At 43.5% G+C, this 14,858-nt stretch overlaps 1 protein-coding gene across 1 annotated transcript in view; it reads left to right on the forward strand.

Annotated features, from left to right (window-relative positions):
* The window catches only part of cenpe (centromere protein E), a 28,188-nt gene extending 14,325 nt beyond the window's left edge, over positions 1–13,863 (forward strand). The window contains exons 35-55 of the mRNA XM_085432947.1: positions 1,056–1,217; positions 1,368–1,601; positions 2,518–2,751; positions 3,890–4,006; positions 4,098–4,268; positions 4,361–4,507; positions 4,765–4,998; positions 5,850–6,071; positions 6,153–6,239; positions 6,603–6,683; positions 7,264–7,383; positions 7,477–7,659; positions 7,746–7,955; positions 8,231–8,443; positions 8,632–8,835; positions 9,110–9,286; positions 9,382–9,482; positions 9,619–9,716; positions 9,842–9,977; positions 12,286–12,653; positions 13,659–13,863. Coding sequence (XP_085289073.1) covers positions 1,056–1,217; positions 1,368–1,601; positions 2,518–2,751; positions 3,890–4,006; positions 4,098–4,268; positions 4,361–4,507; positions 4,765–4,998; positions 5,850–6,071; positions 6,153–6,239; positions 6,603–6,683; positions 7,264–7,383; positions 7,477–7,659; positions 7,746–7,955; positions 8,231–8,443; positions 8,632–8,835; positions 9,110–9,286; positions 9,382–9,482; positions 9,619–9,716; positions 9,842–9,977; positions 12,286–12,653; positions 13,659–13,735 — 3,576 coding nt within the window. The 3' untranslated portion in view covers positions 13,736–13,863. The remainder of the gene's footprint in view (positions 1–1,055; positions 1,218–1,367; positions 1,602–2,517; positions 2,752–3,889; positions 4,007–4,097; positions 4,269–4,360; positions 4,508–4,764; positions 4,999–5,849; positions 6,072–6,152; positions 6,240–6,602; positions 6,684–7,263; positions 7,384–7,476; positions 7,660–7,745; positions 7,956–8,230; positions 8,444–8,631; positions 8,836–9,109; positions 9,287–9,381; positions 9,483–9,618; positions 9,717–9,841; positions 9,978–12,285; positions 12,654–13,658) is intronic.
* The last annotated feature ends 995 nt before the right edge of the window (positions 13,864–14,858 follow it).

The raw sequence follows: 14,858 nt of genomic DNA on the forward strand, positions 1-14,858 counted from the left end.
ATTGTCAATTGGAAAATTTTTACATATCGCCCAACCTTAATTTAGTGAGTTCTCTGATATCTTTATCGAGTTTGAATTTCTAACATCGTGACGGGATATCAGATTTAAAGAGATCCATTTTAAACCAGAGCAGTAGAGCCAACTGCATCACTGGTCTGTGATGCCCTTAGATGTCCGGGGCTGCACGCGCGCCACACTGAGTGGATCAGCATGTGTCTACCCTTCGCCGAGAGGCGTGGGTAACCCGTTGAACCCCACTCGTGATACGGATTGAGGATTGCAATTATTTCCCATGAACGAGGAATTCCCAGTAAGCGCAGGTCATAAGCTCGCGTTGATAAGTCCCTGCTCTTTGCACACACCGCAGGGTGGCTGTAGCTCAGGATGTAGAGCAGGTCACCTACTGTCGGTGGTTCGATCCCTGGCTCCTCCAGTCTGCATGTCAAGTATCCTTGGGCAAGATACTAACCCCAACTTGCTCTCCGATGCATCCATCGGAGTATGAATGTCGTTAGAAAAGCACTAAGTGTAGATAAAGTGCTTGTGAGAATGGGTGTGATTGGGTGAATGAGGCATATTGTCTTGAGCGCTTTGAGTACTCCGTGAGAGTAGAGAAGCGCTATATAAGAATCAGTCCATTCAACAATTCAAACCAGTGTTTTAATCTCTGCAATATCGTGATCAATAAGGCATATTAACTATTATATAAAAAAAACTTAACAGAAGAAATTTTAATGTGGTTTTTCTTAAAACATCAGTTATTCGTGGCAAAAATTCTAGGAATCTTGTACAAAGAAAGAAATTATACCATAGCTACGGCATAACCACAAACCCATTAATAAAACCCTTTATTTGTAACCTGCACCTCCCTACAAGTGTCACACACGGCCTGTTCCGTGCGTTGAGTCCTCGCGTGCATTTCTAGCCAATGTTTTACAGAAGTTTTTGAATTCATCAGTGAGAGAAAAATACTTCTCTCTGTGTATGGAATAACCGTAGCATTGCTGAAACTATCAGAGTCGACTTGTATAGTCATGGTGGGTAAAACTTTTCAGATGACTGAGAACCAGGAGGAGCTGAGGGTTTCTCAGGAGAACATCAGAATCCTACAAGATGAGATCAACCTGCTGAAGAGTGAAAAGGCAGACCTGGAGAGCAGGCCGAACAGTGGCAAAGATGCAGGCAGTACCCTCCAGTTACAAGAGCTCACAGACCAGGCAGGACTAAGTTTCTATACTTGCTTTATTCTAACATGTGTACAGTCAGCAGTTTTGCTGTGTGCATCCCTTTGTTACATTCAGCCACCATTTTCATGTCTTTCACTGTTTAAAGTCACAGTTTGGACTGACCTTTGTGTTTCTGCACAGATTCAGAGACTGACTGAGGAGCTGGAGAGCGTGAGAGCAGAGAGAGACAGTCTGCTGCCTGAGAAGGAGCTCAGCACTCAGACCTCCACCGAGGAGATGGAGCAGCTGCTGTGCAGAGTGACGTCTGTCAGCGAGGAGAGAGACGAGCTGCAGGAGATCCTGGAGGGTCTGACGCAGGAGAAGCAGCAGCTCCGAGCAGAGCTGGAGGACAGGGTGGAGACGCTGCAGTCTGAGGTCTGATTGACAGCTCCAGCTTTTCTTCTCTCCTTCTCTTCCTTACCACCAAACAAGTGGCAGCAGATGGTCGCCCCTTGCTCAGCCTGCTTCTGCTGGAGGTTTCTTCCTGTTAAAAGGGAGTTTTTCCTTCTGTCCTTTGCCAATTGCATGTTGATAGCGGCTGTCTTTATGGTACAATATGAAGCCTCTTTTCTACACAGTGATGTGTGTTATATAGACCTATATTACTGTCCACATCAACTGTGATGAAGAAGTAAATTCAACACATGCACAGTGATGAGGAAAATGTGCTCCTTCATAGAAAAACAACATCTTTGGTGTTTTTTAGCTTCATCAGATTTTCAGACTCCGTACTGTTAGTTTCACTGATCCATCTACATAATAAGTGTAGTGATTCTCCCAGGACTGATACAGGTGTAGCAGTCCAATAGTAGCTTTCTACTGTACTTCATGTATTTGATTATTACTGTAAGACTCGCTGGTATTCACCTTGTCCACTGGATTGATGTCTTTCTGTCCTTCCAACCATCCATGTGACCGTAAGGAATAATACTGGTGACGAACGTGTCCCTGTCTTATTCCACGCTGCTAACAGCAATACAATACTTTCTGACCTCAGGAGGTTCTCAGTCGGTCTTCTAGCGTCCGTAGATCCTAGTTTTCACTGGGAGGTGTTGTACTGCAACGTTAGCTGCGTTTCTGTCTCATGGACTTGTTGTAGTCTTTTTGGATTTTCTCATGTTAATGACATTTAGTTTTAGGGTGTCCTCAGTGCAAGAGAGCTGTTTGTGCAGAAAGACAGGGTCATTGATCTGCCTGTGTTCTTTAAATCAGCAGGTTCATGTCTTATCTTGCTTCTTTAAATATCAATGACATTTCATTTAAGTGAAAAAGCCAATCGTGTCTTTTACAGATAAGGACTCTGACCGATGCATTGAAAATGGCTGAAGCAGAAGGAGCACGGCTGCTGTCTGAGAAGGAGCTCAGCACTCAGACCTTCACAGAGGAGATGGAGAAGCTGCTGTGCAGAGTGACGTCTGTCAGCGAGGAGAGAGACGAGCTGCAGGAGATCCTGGAGGGTCTGAGGCAGGAGAAGCAGCAGCTCCGGGCAGAGCTGGAGGACAGGGTGGAGACACTGCAGTCTGAGGTCTGTGATTGACATCTCCAGCTTTTCTTCTCTTCTTTTCCCCTCACCCCTTGGTCGCCCCTCCCTCAGCCTGCTTCTGCTTTCTTCCTGTTAAATGGAATTTTAACAAAATTTATTTATTTATTTTTGTTAAGGTCTGGTTACAAATACAAAGCAAAAAAAACTATATGTGTAAAACTCTGCACTCAACTTCCTTGGCTGTGTGTGAGTTTCAACTTACGAGTACAAATTTTGACCCAATTTTTCCTCCTTTCAGCTGATTGGGCAATGTCATGTAAATCACAAACTTAACAATCCAATCAGAGAACAGATGAGTTTGGCTGTTAGTGGGGTGCTTTACTGCTTTACCTCAGGTCCTGGAAGGGTAAATGCCCTTTCACGTGCCAGCGTTTTCCTTCATCACCATGAATGAAAACATTCTGTGTATGTCAGAGTTCAGTTAATTTTTATGTCACAGGTTTACGTGCTTACACAGGGACCTCCAGAGCCTTTTCAACAGCTCTGTGGACTTCAGAGGGAAAGCTGTATTGTGGAAATGACACACTCTTCACTGGTCGGGATAGTTACAAAGCTTTCTTCGTTGTGAATGTGCGATACATGTTTTTATTGAACATTTAAAGATAATACAACACAAACTCTTGTAGAGGATATAAAGTCGGAGAGATCCATGCTTTGAAACGACAAGGAGCAGGCGCATCTAGTACACTTAGAACTAGTGCAAAAAACGACAGAGTGCAGCGGTCAGTGCAACAAATTTTGGATCCTTAGCTGCCACGTCTGTTGTCAAAGGGCCTTTATGCTGCGCAGTGTGACTCGCAGCAATGGTCCCTGGTCAGCCCTGACTTTGTGTTAAAGTAGTACTAAAGTAATAATAGTATTTCTAACCACTGGTACACCACAACTTTATCCGTTCAACAGCTACTGAAGTTGTAGGGGGAGGTCTGGCTCCTCTGCTTAGACTGCTGTCTCTAACCTCACCTTAATGAGCATGAAAAAAACAATTTTCCGTTTTATGAGGCCTTCTGCTGACATGTTTATCTGTTCGGATATGAACTGTGTCGTACTTGAACTTTGTGACTTTTATGTGTGAAAAGCGATACACGAATAAGTTGTTACGTGATGTTTGCTTGTTTTCCAGGTTGCTGAGATGCAGGTTGTTCTACCGTCTGTTCAGGATGAGCTTCAAACACAAAAAGAAAAGAATTCAGATCTCGTGAAAGCTCATGAGCAGAAAGAGTCTGATTTAGGGGAGAAGGTAAGTGATATGTTATTTCAGGCTTGTTGCTCAGTGTGTGGACTCTAAATGAGTCCTCGAGTCAGAGTTGTGACAGCTGGAAATGTGACAGATGCTGAGGCTATCACAGGAGCTGCAGTGTGTGCGAGATGAGAAAGAGGCTCTCCTGATGACGACCTTTCAGAGGGAATCGGAGGATGTGGAGAAGCTGAGCGCTACCTTGGCTTCTCTCACTGCTGAGAGAGACCAGCTCAGGACGGACCTGCAGGAAAATGTGGAAATGGTAAGTTGCTGTTTCTACTCTTCCTTCGTGCTACTGTTCTTCTATCAGGTTTGTGTCAAAGCAAACTTTTTTTTTTTTTTCTCTCTTTACAGATGATTGTGAATCAGGAGGAACTGAGGACGGCCCTGGAGCAAAACGGCGAGCAAAAGAAGCAGATCAAAGAGCTAGAAGAACAAATATTGAAGCTGGATGGGCTTCCCAGTGAGCACAATGATAAGCTGGTGGAACTGCAAACACATGTAAGACTTTCGGGGTGCTTTTCTCTGTGTAGCATACATGGTCAGGAAGACGTGCCGATCTAATGTCATCTCTAACCACACCCAATTATAAAAGTCAATTTTTCAGTGACTGCTGCCTCTTTTAAGTAATAAAGTATTAAGCGCATGGGAAGAGACACATTGCAGCACTACAGAATGCACAGATGAAACTCTTTTGTGTGCTTCAAAATGCAAGTGGAGCTTGTTGGGGTTGTTTAGATTTATGTTTTCACTGACAGGTAAAGGCTTTGACTGAGGAGCTGGAGAGCGTGAGAGTAGAGAGAGACAGTCTGCTGTCTGAGAAGGAGCTCAGCACTCAGACCTCCACAGAGGAGATGGAGCAGCTGCTGTGCAGAGTGACGTCTGTCAGCGAGGAGAGAGACGAGCTGCAGGAGATCCTGGAGGGTCTGACGCAGGAGAAGCAGCAGCTCCGAGCAGAGCTGGAGGACAGGGTGGAGACACTGCAGTCTGAGGTCTGATTGACAGCTCCAGCTTTTCTTCTCTCCTTCTCTTCCTTACCACCAAACAAGTGGCAGCAGATGGTCGCCCCTTGCTCAGCCTGCTTCTGCTGGAGGTTTCTTCCTGTTAAAAGGGAGTTTTTCCTTCTGTCCTTTGCCAATTGCATGTTGATAGCGGCTGTCTTTATGGTACAATATGAAGCCTCTTTTCTACACAGTGATGTGTGTTATATAGACCTATATTACTGTCCACATCAACTGTGATGAAGAAGTAAATTCAACACATGCACAGTGATGAGGAAAATGTGCTCCTTCAGAGAAAAACAACATCTTTGGTGTTTTTTAGCTTCATCAGATTTTCAGACTCCGTACTGTTAGTTTCACTGATCCATCTACATAATAAGTGTAGTGATTCTCCCAGGACTGATACAGGTGTAGCAGTCCAATAGTAGCTTTCTACTGTACTTCATGTATTTGATTATTACTGTAAGACTCGCTGGTATTCACCTTGTCCACTGGATTGATGTCTTTCTGTCCTTCCAACCATCCATGTGACCGTAAGGAATAATACTGGTGACGAACGTGTCCCTGTCTTATTCCACGCTGCTAACAGCAATACAATACTTTCTGACCTCAGGAGGTTCTCAGTCGGTCTTCTAGCGTCCGTAGATCCTAGTTTTCACTGGGAGGTGTTGTACTGCAACGTTAGCTGCGTTTCTGTCTCATGGACTTGTTGTGTTTGTGCAGAAAGACAGGGTCATTGATCTGCCTGTGTTCTTTAAATCAGCAGGTTCATGTCTTATCTTGCTTCTGTAAACATCTATGAAATTTCATTTAAGTGAAAAAGCCAATCGTGTCTTTTACAGATAAGGACTCTGACCGATGCATTGAAAATGGCTGAAGCAGAAGGAGCACGGCTGCTGTCTGAGAAGGAGCTCAGCACTCAGACCTCCACCGAGGAGATGGAGAAGCTGCTGTGCAGAGTGACGTCTGTCAGCGAGGAGAGAGACGAGCTGCAGAAGATCCTGGAGGGTCTGAGGCAGGAGAAGCAGCAGCTCCGGGCAGAGATGGAGGACAGGATGCAGATGGTAAATTAGTGCTATTCTAAAGTGACCGAGAACAGGAAGAGCAGCCTGGAAACTTGATCACATTTTCTCATTCATCTGCAGATCTCAGCCATCCAGGACAAGCTGAGTCAGCTGAACATGCAGCAGCAGCCTGAGAGAGGAGAGCAAGAAGCCAAGCTGCAACAAGACGTAGGTCCCAGTCATTTTCTGCTTGTTTCGACTGTGGATGCTTACATTAGTATGAAAGCTGTGGGGAAGCTAGCCCGACCACCTACCACTGACACACATTTAATGTTACAAATGCACGTCGGCATTCCCTGCATAAGTGTATCCTAACCTCTGCAGCCTTGCCTACACCGAAGAAGTGCATGTCGATTTACTGAGTGCTCTCGGTTTTTGATCCTCCAGCTGGTGGTTTTTGACAATTTTTCTAAACATGGATGAGCCCCACTTTCAAAACCTTTTCCATTGGTCTAAATGGGTTCCATCCCAGTTAGCACTGTTGTTAGCTGTGTTGCATGCTCACACCTCGACCTGCTCTGTTTTTGTCAGATACTGCAGCTTAAAGAGCAAGTTCAAATGCACACAGAAAGACGCGCTCAGGCTGAAAGTGAAGCAGATGCAGTGCAGCAGGTGAGTCTTTGCTCTCATTTGTTTCCTCTTTTTAGAACCATAATTTTGGATTATGATAATGCAGTCCACAGCTCCTCTAATCTGCATGCTGAATTATCCTTGGGCAAGACACTGAACATAGTGTGCGGATTACTGAGACGTGTGATGTAAGCACCAGTCCATTTATGATTAAAAGCTGAGGACTGAGTTGGAGAGTGCTGATACTTCCTGTCTTGTATGGCAGGGACACAAACATGGTGCTCTGTTCAGTATTGCTGTAAAACAGTGGTTCCCAAATTGTGAACTGAGGCCCCTAGTGGGCTGCAGTAATAATGCCCCTTTTCCATTATTCCCGACTTGGATTGACTGGTGTGAACGTGTGTGAATGCATTCATCAGAGCTCAGGTAAAGTAGAAAGGCACTATATTTAGGTGGACTGGAGGGAATCTCATATTTTAGCTAGCTTGTCAGAAGTGACATTCTTTAATAGAGAGTTTCTACGCAGATGAAAAGCTGGAATGTCAATTACACGCAAGAATAAATCGCTGGCATAAAGTTGAGGATGGCTAAATGCTGACTGTGATTTTATTTTCATTTCCAGTTGCTCAGCGAAGCGAACGCAACCATCTCTGCTCTCAGAGAGCAGCTCAGCAGGTCAGAGCCGAGCACCAGCAGGGCTAAGGAGCTGCTGTCGTCACAACTGCAAGACACACAGCTTGAGGTAACGGCTTCACTGACTGCTCTGCAGCTCAAATGTCTTTCTAGCATGCAGTGTGATCATAACTCTGATGCTACCTGGTTCTTGTCATTATAGGAGTCCTTCAAAAGGTTCCAGCAATTCATAAACACTTGTTGTAGTTATGACAATATAACTCAGGACAAGGGCCTGAGGGAGCGGCGTTCCCTGAAGCATCCTCTTCCCAAGGCCACCAAGGATGCCTATGATGCGGTCTTTCAGCTGGGACAGTCAACTGATGAAAATCTCAGAAAAATTCAAGTAACTGGCTGTAGTTTGACTGTACTACAAAATTTCCTAAATATGCTGGTCTTTGAATGAAGTCATCTCTGGTCCTTTTCCCACAGGAGCTGCTGCGTGTGAAGGCACTTGGCTACAGGAACATTTTTGAGGAGCTGGTGAAAAACGACTTGGCCGTCTTCGAGGAGAGACGGCTGCAGGATGTGCTTCTATGCAGAGCGCAGGCGCCCAGCCACTCTGTTCAAGTCAAGGGCTTTGACGCACTGTGGGAGCAGAGACTGCCTGAGCTGCTGGACAGGAGGCAACTTTACATGGAGGTGAGCCTTCTGCCCTGCCCCCTGAAACACTTGGACGCTCTCTCTGTCCCATTCAAAGAAACCAGCTTCTGAGAAGTTGAGAAGAAGACTGTACTTTTCTGGTGTCTACTTTATCATTATTAGTCACGTGGTGTATAACAAGCTGTATTGTCAGTCTTGCAACAAAGGTTGTTACTTGTTGAAGCTGGAGATAGATTTGATTTTACTCCCTCCTGTTCATGTGCATCCACTTCTCCATCACTGGTACTTTATGGTGACTTTGCTGATTTTTGTAGAAAATGAGCAGCATTTTGGACAAGCTCTGGGACCACATGACCTCCTACCTCCTTGAGCTGAAGGATGAGATTCAAGAACGATTCAAGTTCAATAAGCAGCTGCAGGTCCTGATCACCAACCAGCCAATTAGCTTCAGTGGGCTGGACAGCATCCTGGAGCTGGAGTCTGACCGCAGAACGGCGGGGATACAAAGCAAGAAATGTCTTCTGCAGGTCAGTTGACGTGTTTGACAAAGATTTCTCTGAATGGATAATTCCAGCTCTCAGAATGAATCAAATGATTGGCTCTTAATCTAGATGCACATCACAGACTGCTTGGGGGGATTGGTTAGTTTGGATTAGAAGAAATCTTTTAAATGATATTTACCGCATTGCTCTTTTTTTCCACCTACCTCCCATAGAGTATCACTGATGAGCAGAAGGGTCCGTTTGAAGAGCTAAAACAGCTGGAGGCTGAGGCAGCGTCTCACCTTAGGGAGGTGAAAAGCAAAAGTTCCACTTTGCTGCAGGCGCTGGAGGAGGGAGCGCTTCTGACAGTCGCAGCTCTGCTGAAGGAAACCCAGCAGCTAGCTTCTCAGCTGAAACACGCAGAGGAAAAAGTGAAAGTGTGTTTGCCACACGGTTTCTTATTTCTTTCCTTCTCTTGTTCAAAGCAGTTGAAACATCAGTTAGTACTGGGTGATGTGTTCCTTCATTACCATGAAAACACACAGTCTCTCTCACACACACACACGCTTACAGACACCAGCTTGCTACTAGAAATCGGAGCATCCAATGGTGGATTCATTCACCACCCAAACTAGTCCCCGACCAATGCACTGTTTGTTTTGGTGAAGTTGAGAGCCACAGATAATAATGAAGAATGTGTTTCACTTTCAGGCTCTGCATATTCAAACTGAGCAGCTGGAGGAGGCACGCATCAAAGCTGATGCCAAAGTTTCCAACCACAAAGAGGCAACACAACTCCTGCAGACTGAGCTGCAGGACAACCGTGCACTAGTTGAAGAGAAAGAGAACGCTATACAAGCTCTGAAGAGCAAAATTCGAGAATCTGAGGTTTGTTGGTTTCATATAACAGCGCAGCTGCACTTCAGTTTGGTTATCTGACGAATGAGTAGCTGGTACGATGATCTTTGTCCTCCTTGGTTCAGAAAAAATCATCACCCAGTGTGGCTGAGCTGGAGAAGCTTCAGACCAAGCTGTTGCAGTTGGAGATGAAGCTCAGCTCAGCATCCGACGAACACAAACGAGAGTAAAGAGCTATTGAATTCGTTCTTACACTTTTGTTTGTTAGTTTTTCTCCACTGTGGTTTTCAGGGTCAGTGGTGTCAAGACCTGTGGCCTGCTGCAGGACTGCTGACTCTAATGACCGGCATTCTGTCTTCCAGGATCCAGGCGATGAACACACTGTTGGAGGAAAAAGAAGAGTTACTGAGGAAGCTTAAAGAGACTTTGAGAAAATCCCAACAGGAGGGAGAAGAGTCGTGTAAGTGTCAGCGCTGTGCATGTATATCTGCTAACAAACAAAGAAATCTGACCGATGAATAACTAATTCAGGTGTAACCATTGAAAGAGGAGCATGTTTAAATGATGCATTCATGTTGGAATCAGTCTTGCAGGGTAAAGACCTTCATGCCAGACTGACCAACCCCAGGAGTTCTGTGGTCAGCAGCAGTATTCTGATGGAGAAATCCAAGCTGGAGAAGGAAGTCAGCCAGCTTCACATGAAAATCACAGAACTGGAAAGGTAACGGCATCAGCACTGTCTTTGCAACCGATACAATCGCTACGTGTGTTTAAAGTAGAAAACACTTTGAGTGATGTTTACTGCTGTGGAATCATTAACATTCTACACACAGCTTGTGTTACTGTGGCTCTTCTTCCAGCTATCATGGACATGATGACTGAAATGCCCGTCTTAGCAACTGTTATTGGTTTGAGTTGACTGTAACAGTGTTTGGTCGGCTACAACATCAAACATTTTAGCCCCCTCTTTGACTCAGAAACCCACTGAGTGATTAACAGCAATTCCTCTTGCTGTGTTTTCTTAATTTCTCTTCTCTACTATCAGCAGATTGTACTACCATCTGCATACGTTGCAGTGCCTTCTTTAGCACACGCAGCAGGTCATTTGTAAATCTGACATACAGTAACACTCACTCTGAGGAATCCTACATTATAATGATTGGAAATTTGATGGTGAACTGTAAAAATACAAATGCACTGCTGCCTGTTTGATAAATAACCACCCATTTGATTAGTCATGCTTTAGTGCCATATGCAGACAAAATGTCTGCATATGGAAGCAGCATTAAAACTTAATATAATAGCATCAGTATAGCATTATTAACCTTCAATCATCTTTAATTAGCTTAAAGCTGACTGACCCATTTTAAATGCATGTTGAAGTTCAGAGTTTTTATTATTTTACCGTGAAATGATATCAAATCTGTTTGAGTGTAAATCTCCATTTGTTCCAATAAGACACTTTTCTTTTTTCTTTTTTTTTGTGGTAAAGGAGTAACATTTGTAGAACAACTCCCTCAAACAGGGAAACATTGAACTGGTATAAGATCTTGAATCTAAAATGCTACTTTCCATATTTACTTCTGTACTGTCTATGCATATGTCCCTGTATTGCTCCATCAATATCATCTATACCTGCACTGTGCTGTACTCGCCCATCCAAATCACTGAATTCAGGTGTTCAGTCATTTCCATGGCCACAGGTGTATAGAATCAAGCATCCAAGCATGCAGACAGCTTCTACAAACATTTGTGAAACAACGGGTCGCTGGTATTAACACAAAAATGGGGAACGACATCAACTCTGCCATAAAGTGGTAGACCAAACTTCATGTGACCTTCAGATCAGCTTGAAAGAACAGTGCATAGAGAGCTTGAGAGCAGCTGCATCCAAGCCTTAGATAAACAAGCACAATCCAAAAACATTGTTTGCAGTAGTGTAAAGCAGCGGTCTCCAACCTTTTTTGCGCCACGGACCGGTTTATGCCCGACAATATTTTCATGGACCGGCCTTTAATGTGTCGCGGATAAATACAACAAAATAAAACTAGTACCAGTACCGAAAAAAAGAGAATTTATTCATAACACACGTGAAAAGACCAAGGAAAACAGAGTAAATGATAACAAAATCATGCTGAAAACCGATTAAAAACCCTGAAAACTATACATTTCACACCTGAGCCTGAACTCTCGCAGCCCGGTACCAAAGACTCACGGACTGGTACCGGTCCGAGGCCCGGGGGTTGGGGACCGCTGGTGTAAAGCACGTCGCCACCTTTTGCATTATATTTATTTATACAACAAGGATGATTCATATTAACATAACTGCTGCATTAAAAGCTAATTTGAAGATATCACATATCACATCCTTCTTTGTGGCGCATCGGCCGATCGTGCACCTCTTGATTTTTGTAACTTGGTGCGTTGTACGTGGCCGTCGCGTGGGCTGAAGACGTGTATGATCGTGTCCACCCTTTAGGAGAATATTGCAGCTGCTTCTTGCATCTTTAATGGCAGGCAAGAACTGAAAAGGCTCGCCTGACCTCATATCAAACCTTATGGATTAAAAATGGGATGACACTCAAGTTCATATGCATTTTTTTTGCTGATTAAGCATTTCCTTAAGCGTGAACAATGTTACAAACTGTGTCTCAATCTCTCACGTTTCTGGGATTTTTGTTGTTGTTTTTTTGTGTTATTTTAAGTTTTCTCTTCTGTTTCTTTCTAATTGGTTTTTCTGTACAGTTATCCTCTGAAACTGGTTTAGCAACATTAATAGTCATCAAATTATTTCCAGTTGATAGACAGTGCTATTGTCTCCCAAGACAACAATACAAGTTGTTGTGTCACTAGGATTAAGATCTGATCAGATATTTAGACAAACTGTCATTCAGATGAAGCCCGTTGCTGTCCTGATGGTGGTTTGGTTTGAACGCTCACTGCACAAACACAGATCACATTCCATAGTTATCACTTTGTGACATAAAAATTGAAGTCGAGCTCTAATCACAGACTTCCTTTCTCATCAGTGTGGTTGCCAGTCAGCAGGCTGAGATTACCAAGTGGAAGAACAGAGCCATCAAACTAAAGGTGAGGAACAAAGTGGAAGAGGACAAGCTTCAGTCACCTAGCACTCCCACCAAGAGGGGCTTTCCCATGACCTCTGACTCCTCTAACCTGCTGAGCTCACCTAAAAAGTTTTTGATACCTGCCAAGAAGCTCCTGGACACTCCCAGGAAGGGTTTGGAGTCACCCAGAAAGCTGCTGGATTCGCCAAAGGCCTCTCTCCTCGAATCCCCCAAAAGCAGATTCTTTGATGTGGGCGGAAGCTCTGAGACACTGTCCCGAAACTGTCCCAAGCAGTTCTTCGACAACTCGAGCCTTGGAACCATTCCAGGTAAACTGCAGCGTAGGCTACTTTGTCACATTCTTTCAAAAGCTTCAGAATATCATAAAGATGTTGGCCGTTTGTTTTGTCAGAGGTTTCCCGTGTTCCTGAAACAGCAGCTCCAGAACAGGGTAACAATGTACAACATGTGGGGATGTAGGGTTCAGTCACTTGGGGTATACTAACAGAAGCACGGGTTAATGGCACTTCACCGGTCTTCTCAGAATCACAGTAACATGTTCTTCTGCCATGGCCACCTTGTTCAGTGGGGTCTGGTCCCTTTCATTTGAGAATAAATCCCAAATAATAGCAGGAGGAATAACGCTACTCCTGTTATTTTAGTGTTTTAAAACATAGAACTCTATATTTTAAAGTGTTCCATAGTAGAGATGCAGTTTTTGTATTTGTAACAAGCAAAAATCAGCCTTGTCAGAGACTCATGCATTAGGAGACCCAGCTCCCTGTGACCAGTATAGTAACTCTTACAGCTGCACTTTAGTGGGTTTTGTGGTGACTCAGTGGCTTGAATGAGGAAACCATTAACAGAATTTCAAACCTCGACTTCAGGCAGGTGCTTTATTTATGAACATGAGTTGGGTACACTCTTTTTCTTTTTTCTTTTTTTGGCATGGAAAAAAATGATTGAAAACCATCATTAACAACATTGCAGCGTTTTAGAGTAGGTTTCAGGGTTGGTCTGCAGTTTTCTTGCAGACAAACAAAAGCTAAAAAGTCATCCACACAGAGATGCACCATGTATCTTCACCTGCTAATCGCATGTTTGAAGTCTTTTAAGAGCAGCAAGTTAGCTGTTGTTCACTAACAGCTTGCTGTACATTACAGCTATCTGTAAATCAGTGGAGGAGTGTGACATCACTGGGTAGGACTGTATGATGTCACTAGCCTCTGCACAAAAACAGATCTTTAGAATAAATATAATAATATTTCTAAAATTCCCATTAATGCTTCAGTATTTGTTTTTCATTTAGTGGTGTTTGTCTTGTGTATTTACAGATGTTACTGTGGACACGGACAAAAACGAGTGGTGGCCAAAGTCTCCAAAACAGGAAGAAATGTGTAAAACACAATAACGTGTTTGTAAAGAGCAGTATTTTTACCTTTGTTTGTAATGTTTATGTACTTTTATTTCCCACTTTCATTTTTCCCTTTTCATCCTGTTCTAAGAAATTTAATAAATGTGTTTAATAAGGTGCTTAAATGGTGTCTGTTACATTTCAGTCAACTGACCTTGTTCCAACAAATCTACACTGTGAACGATGTATCTTAGCTTAGCTCTAGTAATGTTTTAGATTTATCAGCTTCTTTAGGTGCTGTGGTTTTAAACAAAAGAACCTGAACATTGATCAGAATATGAGTCAGCAATGGCAAGTTTGATTTGCTCCACTAAACCCAAACAATTGCAGAACCAGATTTAGAGTGGTCCTAAATGTGTCTTTGTGCGCTGGACCCTAACAGAACATGTCTTTCATCTGTGGTTTGCCATTCGGAAAAACGCCCTTTTAACAGGAAGAAACCTGGAGCAGAACCACTGCTCAGGGAGGGGTATCCATCTGCGTCAATTAAAATGCAGAGTTGTATATCAAAGGTTTCAGATTTGCACAGCAAACGTTTTTTTGTTTGTTTTTTTTTCACTTCACTTTTGATGGCCTGTCACTTACAATTGGCATATTACACTGTTTACTCTAATATTTCCAGAGTCATTTTCAAATTCAAAAGCATTCTAATGCCCTACTGGGTATAAATGTACGCTGTGACCACAGACCCCTCTGAAACCTGTGCAGCCCACAACTACTGTAAGTGCCCTTTTTAGTATTGCTCTTAGCAAACTGGGAACGTTCCCCAAAGGTTCTCTGACAGTCACACTTTTGTTCTAGGAACATTGGCTGAAGGCTGAAGTGTAAAGCCCCCCGCTCCCAAAGCTTTCCCTCCATGATCACTTATCCATGTGTTTATGGATCATCTTAATGGCTGAAATGGACCTTTAAACACAGTTTGATCAATTAATATAACTTTATCTGAAAGGAACACTCTTCCTGCAGGGGAACAACTTGACAAGAAACAAATTTAGAGGTTCAAAGTTCAGCTGTGTGTTAACAGGCTGCTATTAACATTAAAACATGTCATGAATATGAAAACAAAACGTGAACTGGCCACCTATGGCGGTTTTGACCCCGTAGAACACCGTATTTTACG

This window comes from Copadichromis virginalis, linkage group LG15, assembly GCF_057382275.1.
Source record: "Copadichromis virginalis isolate Kocher_CV1m ecotype Utaka linkage group LG15, C_Virginalis_male_GT1.1, whole genome shotgun sequence".
Lineage (NCBI taxonomy): Eukaryota > Metazoa > Chordata > Actinopteri > Cichliformes > Cichlidae > Copadichromis > Copadichromis virginalis.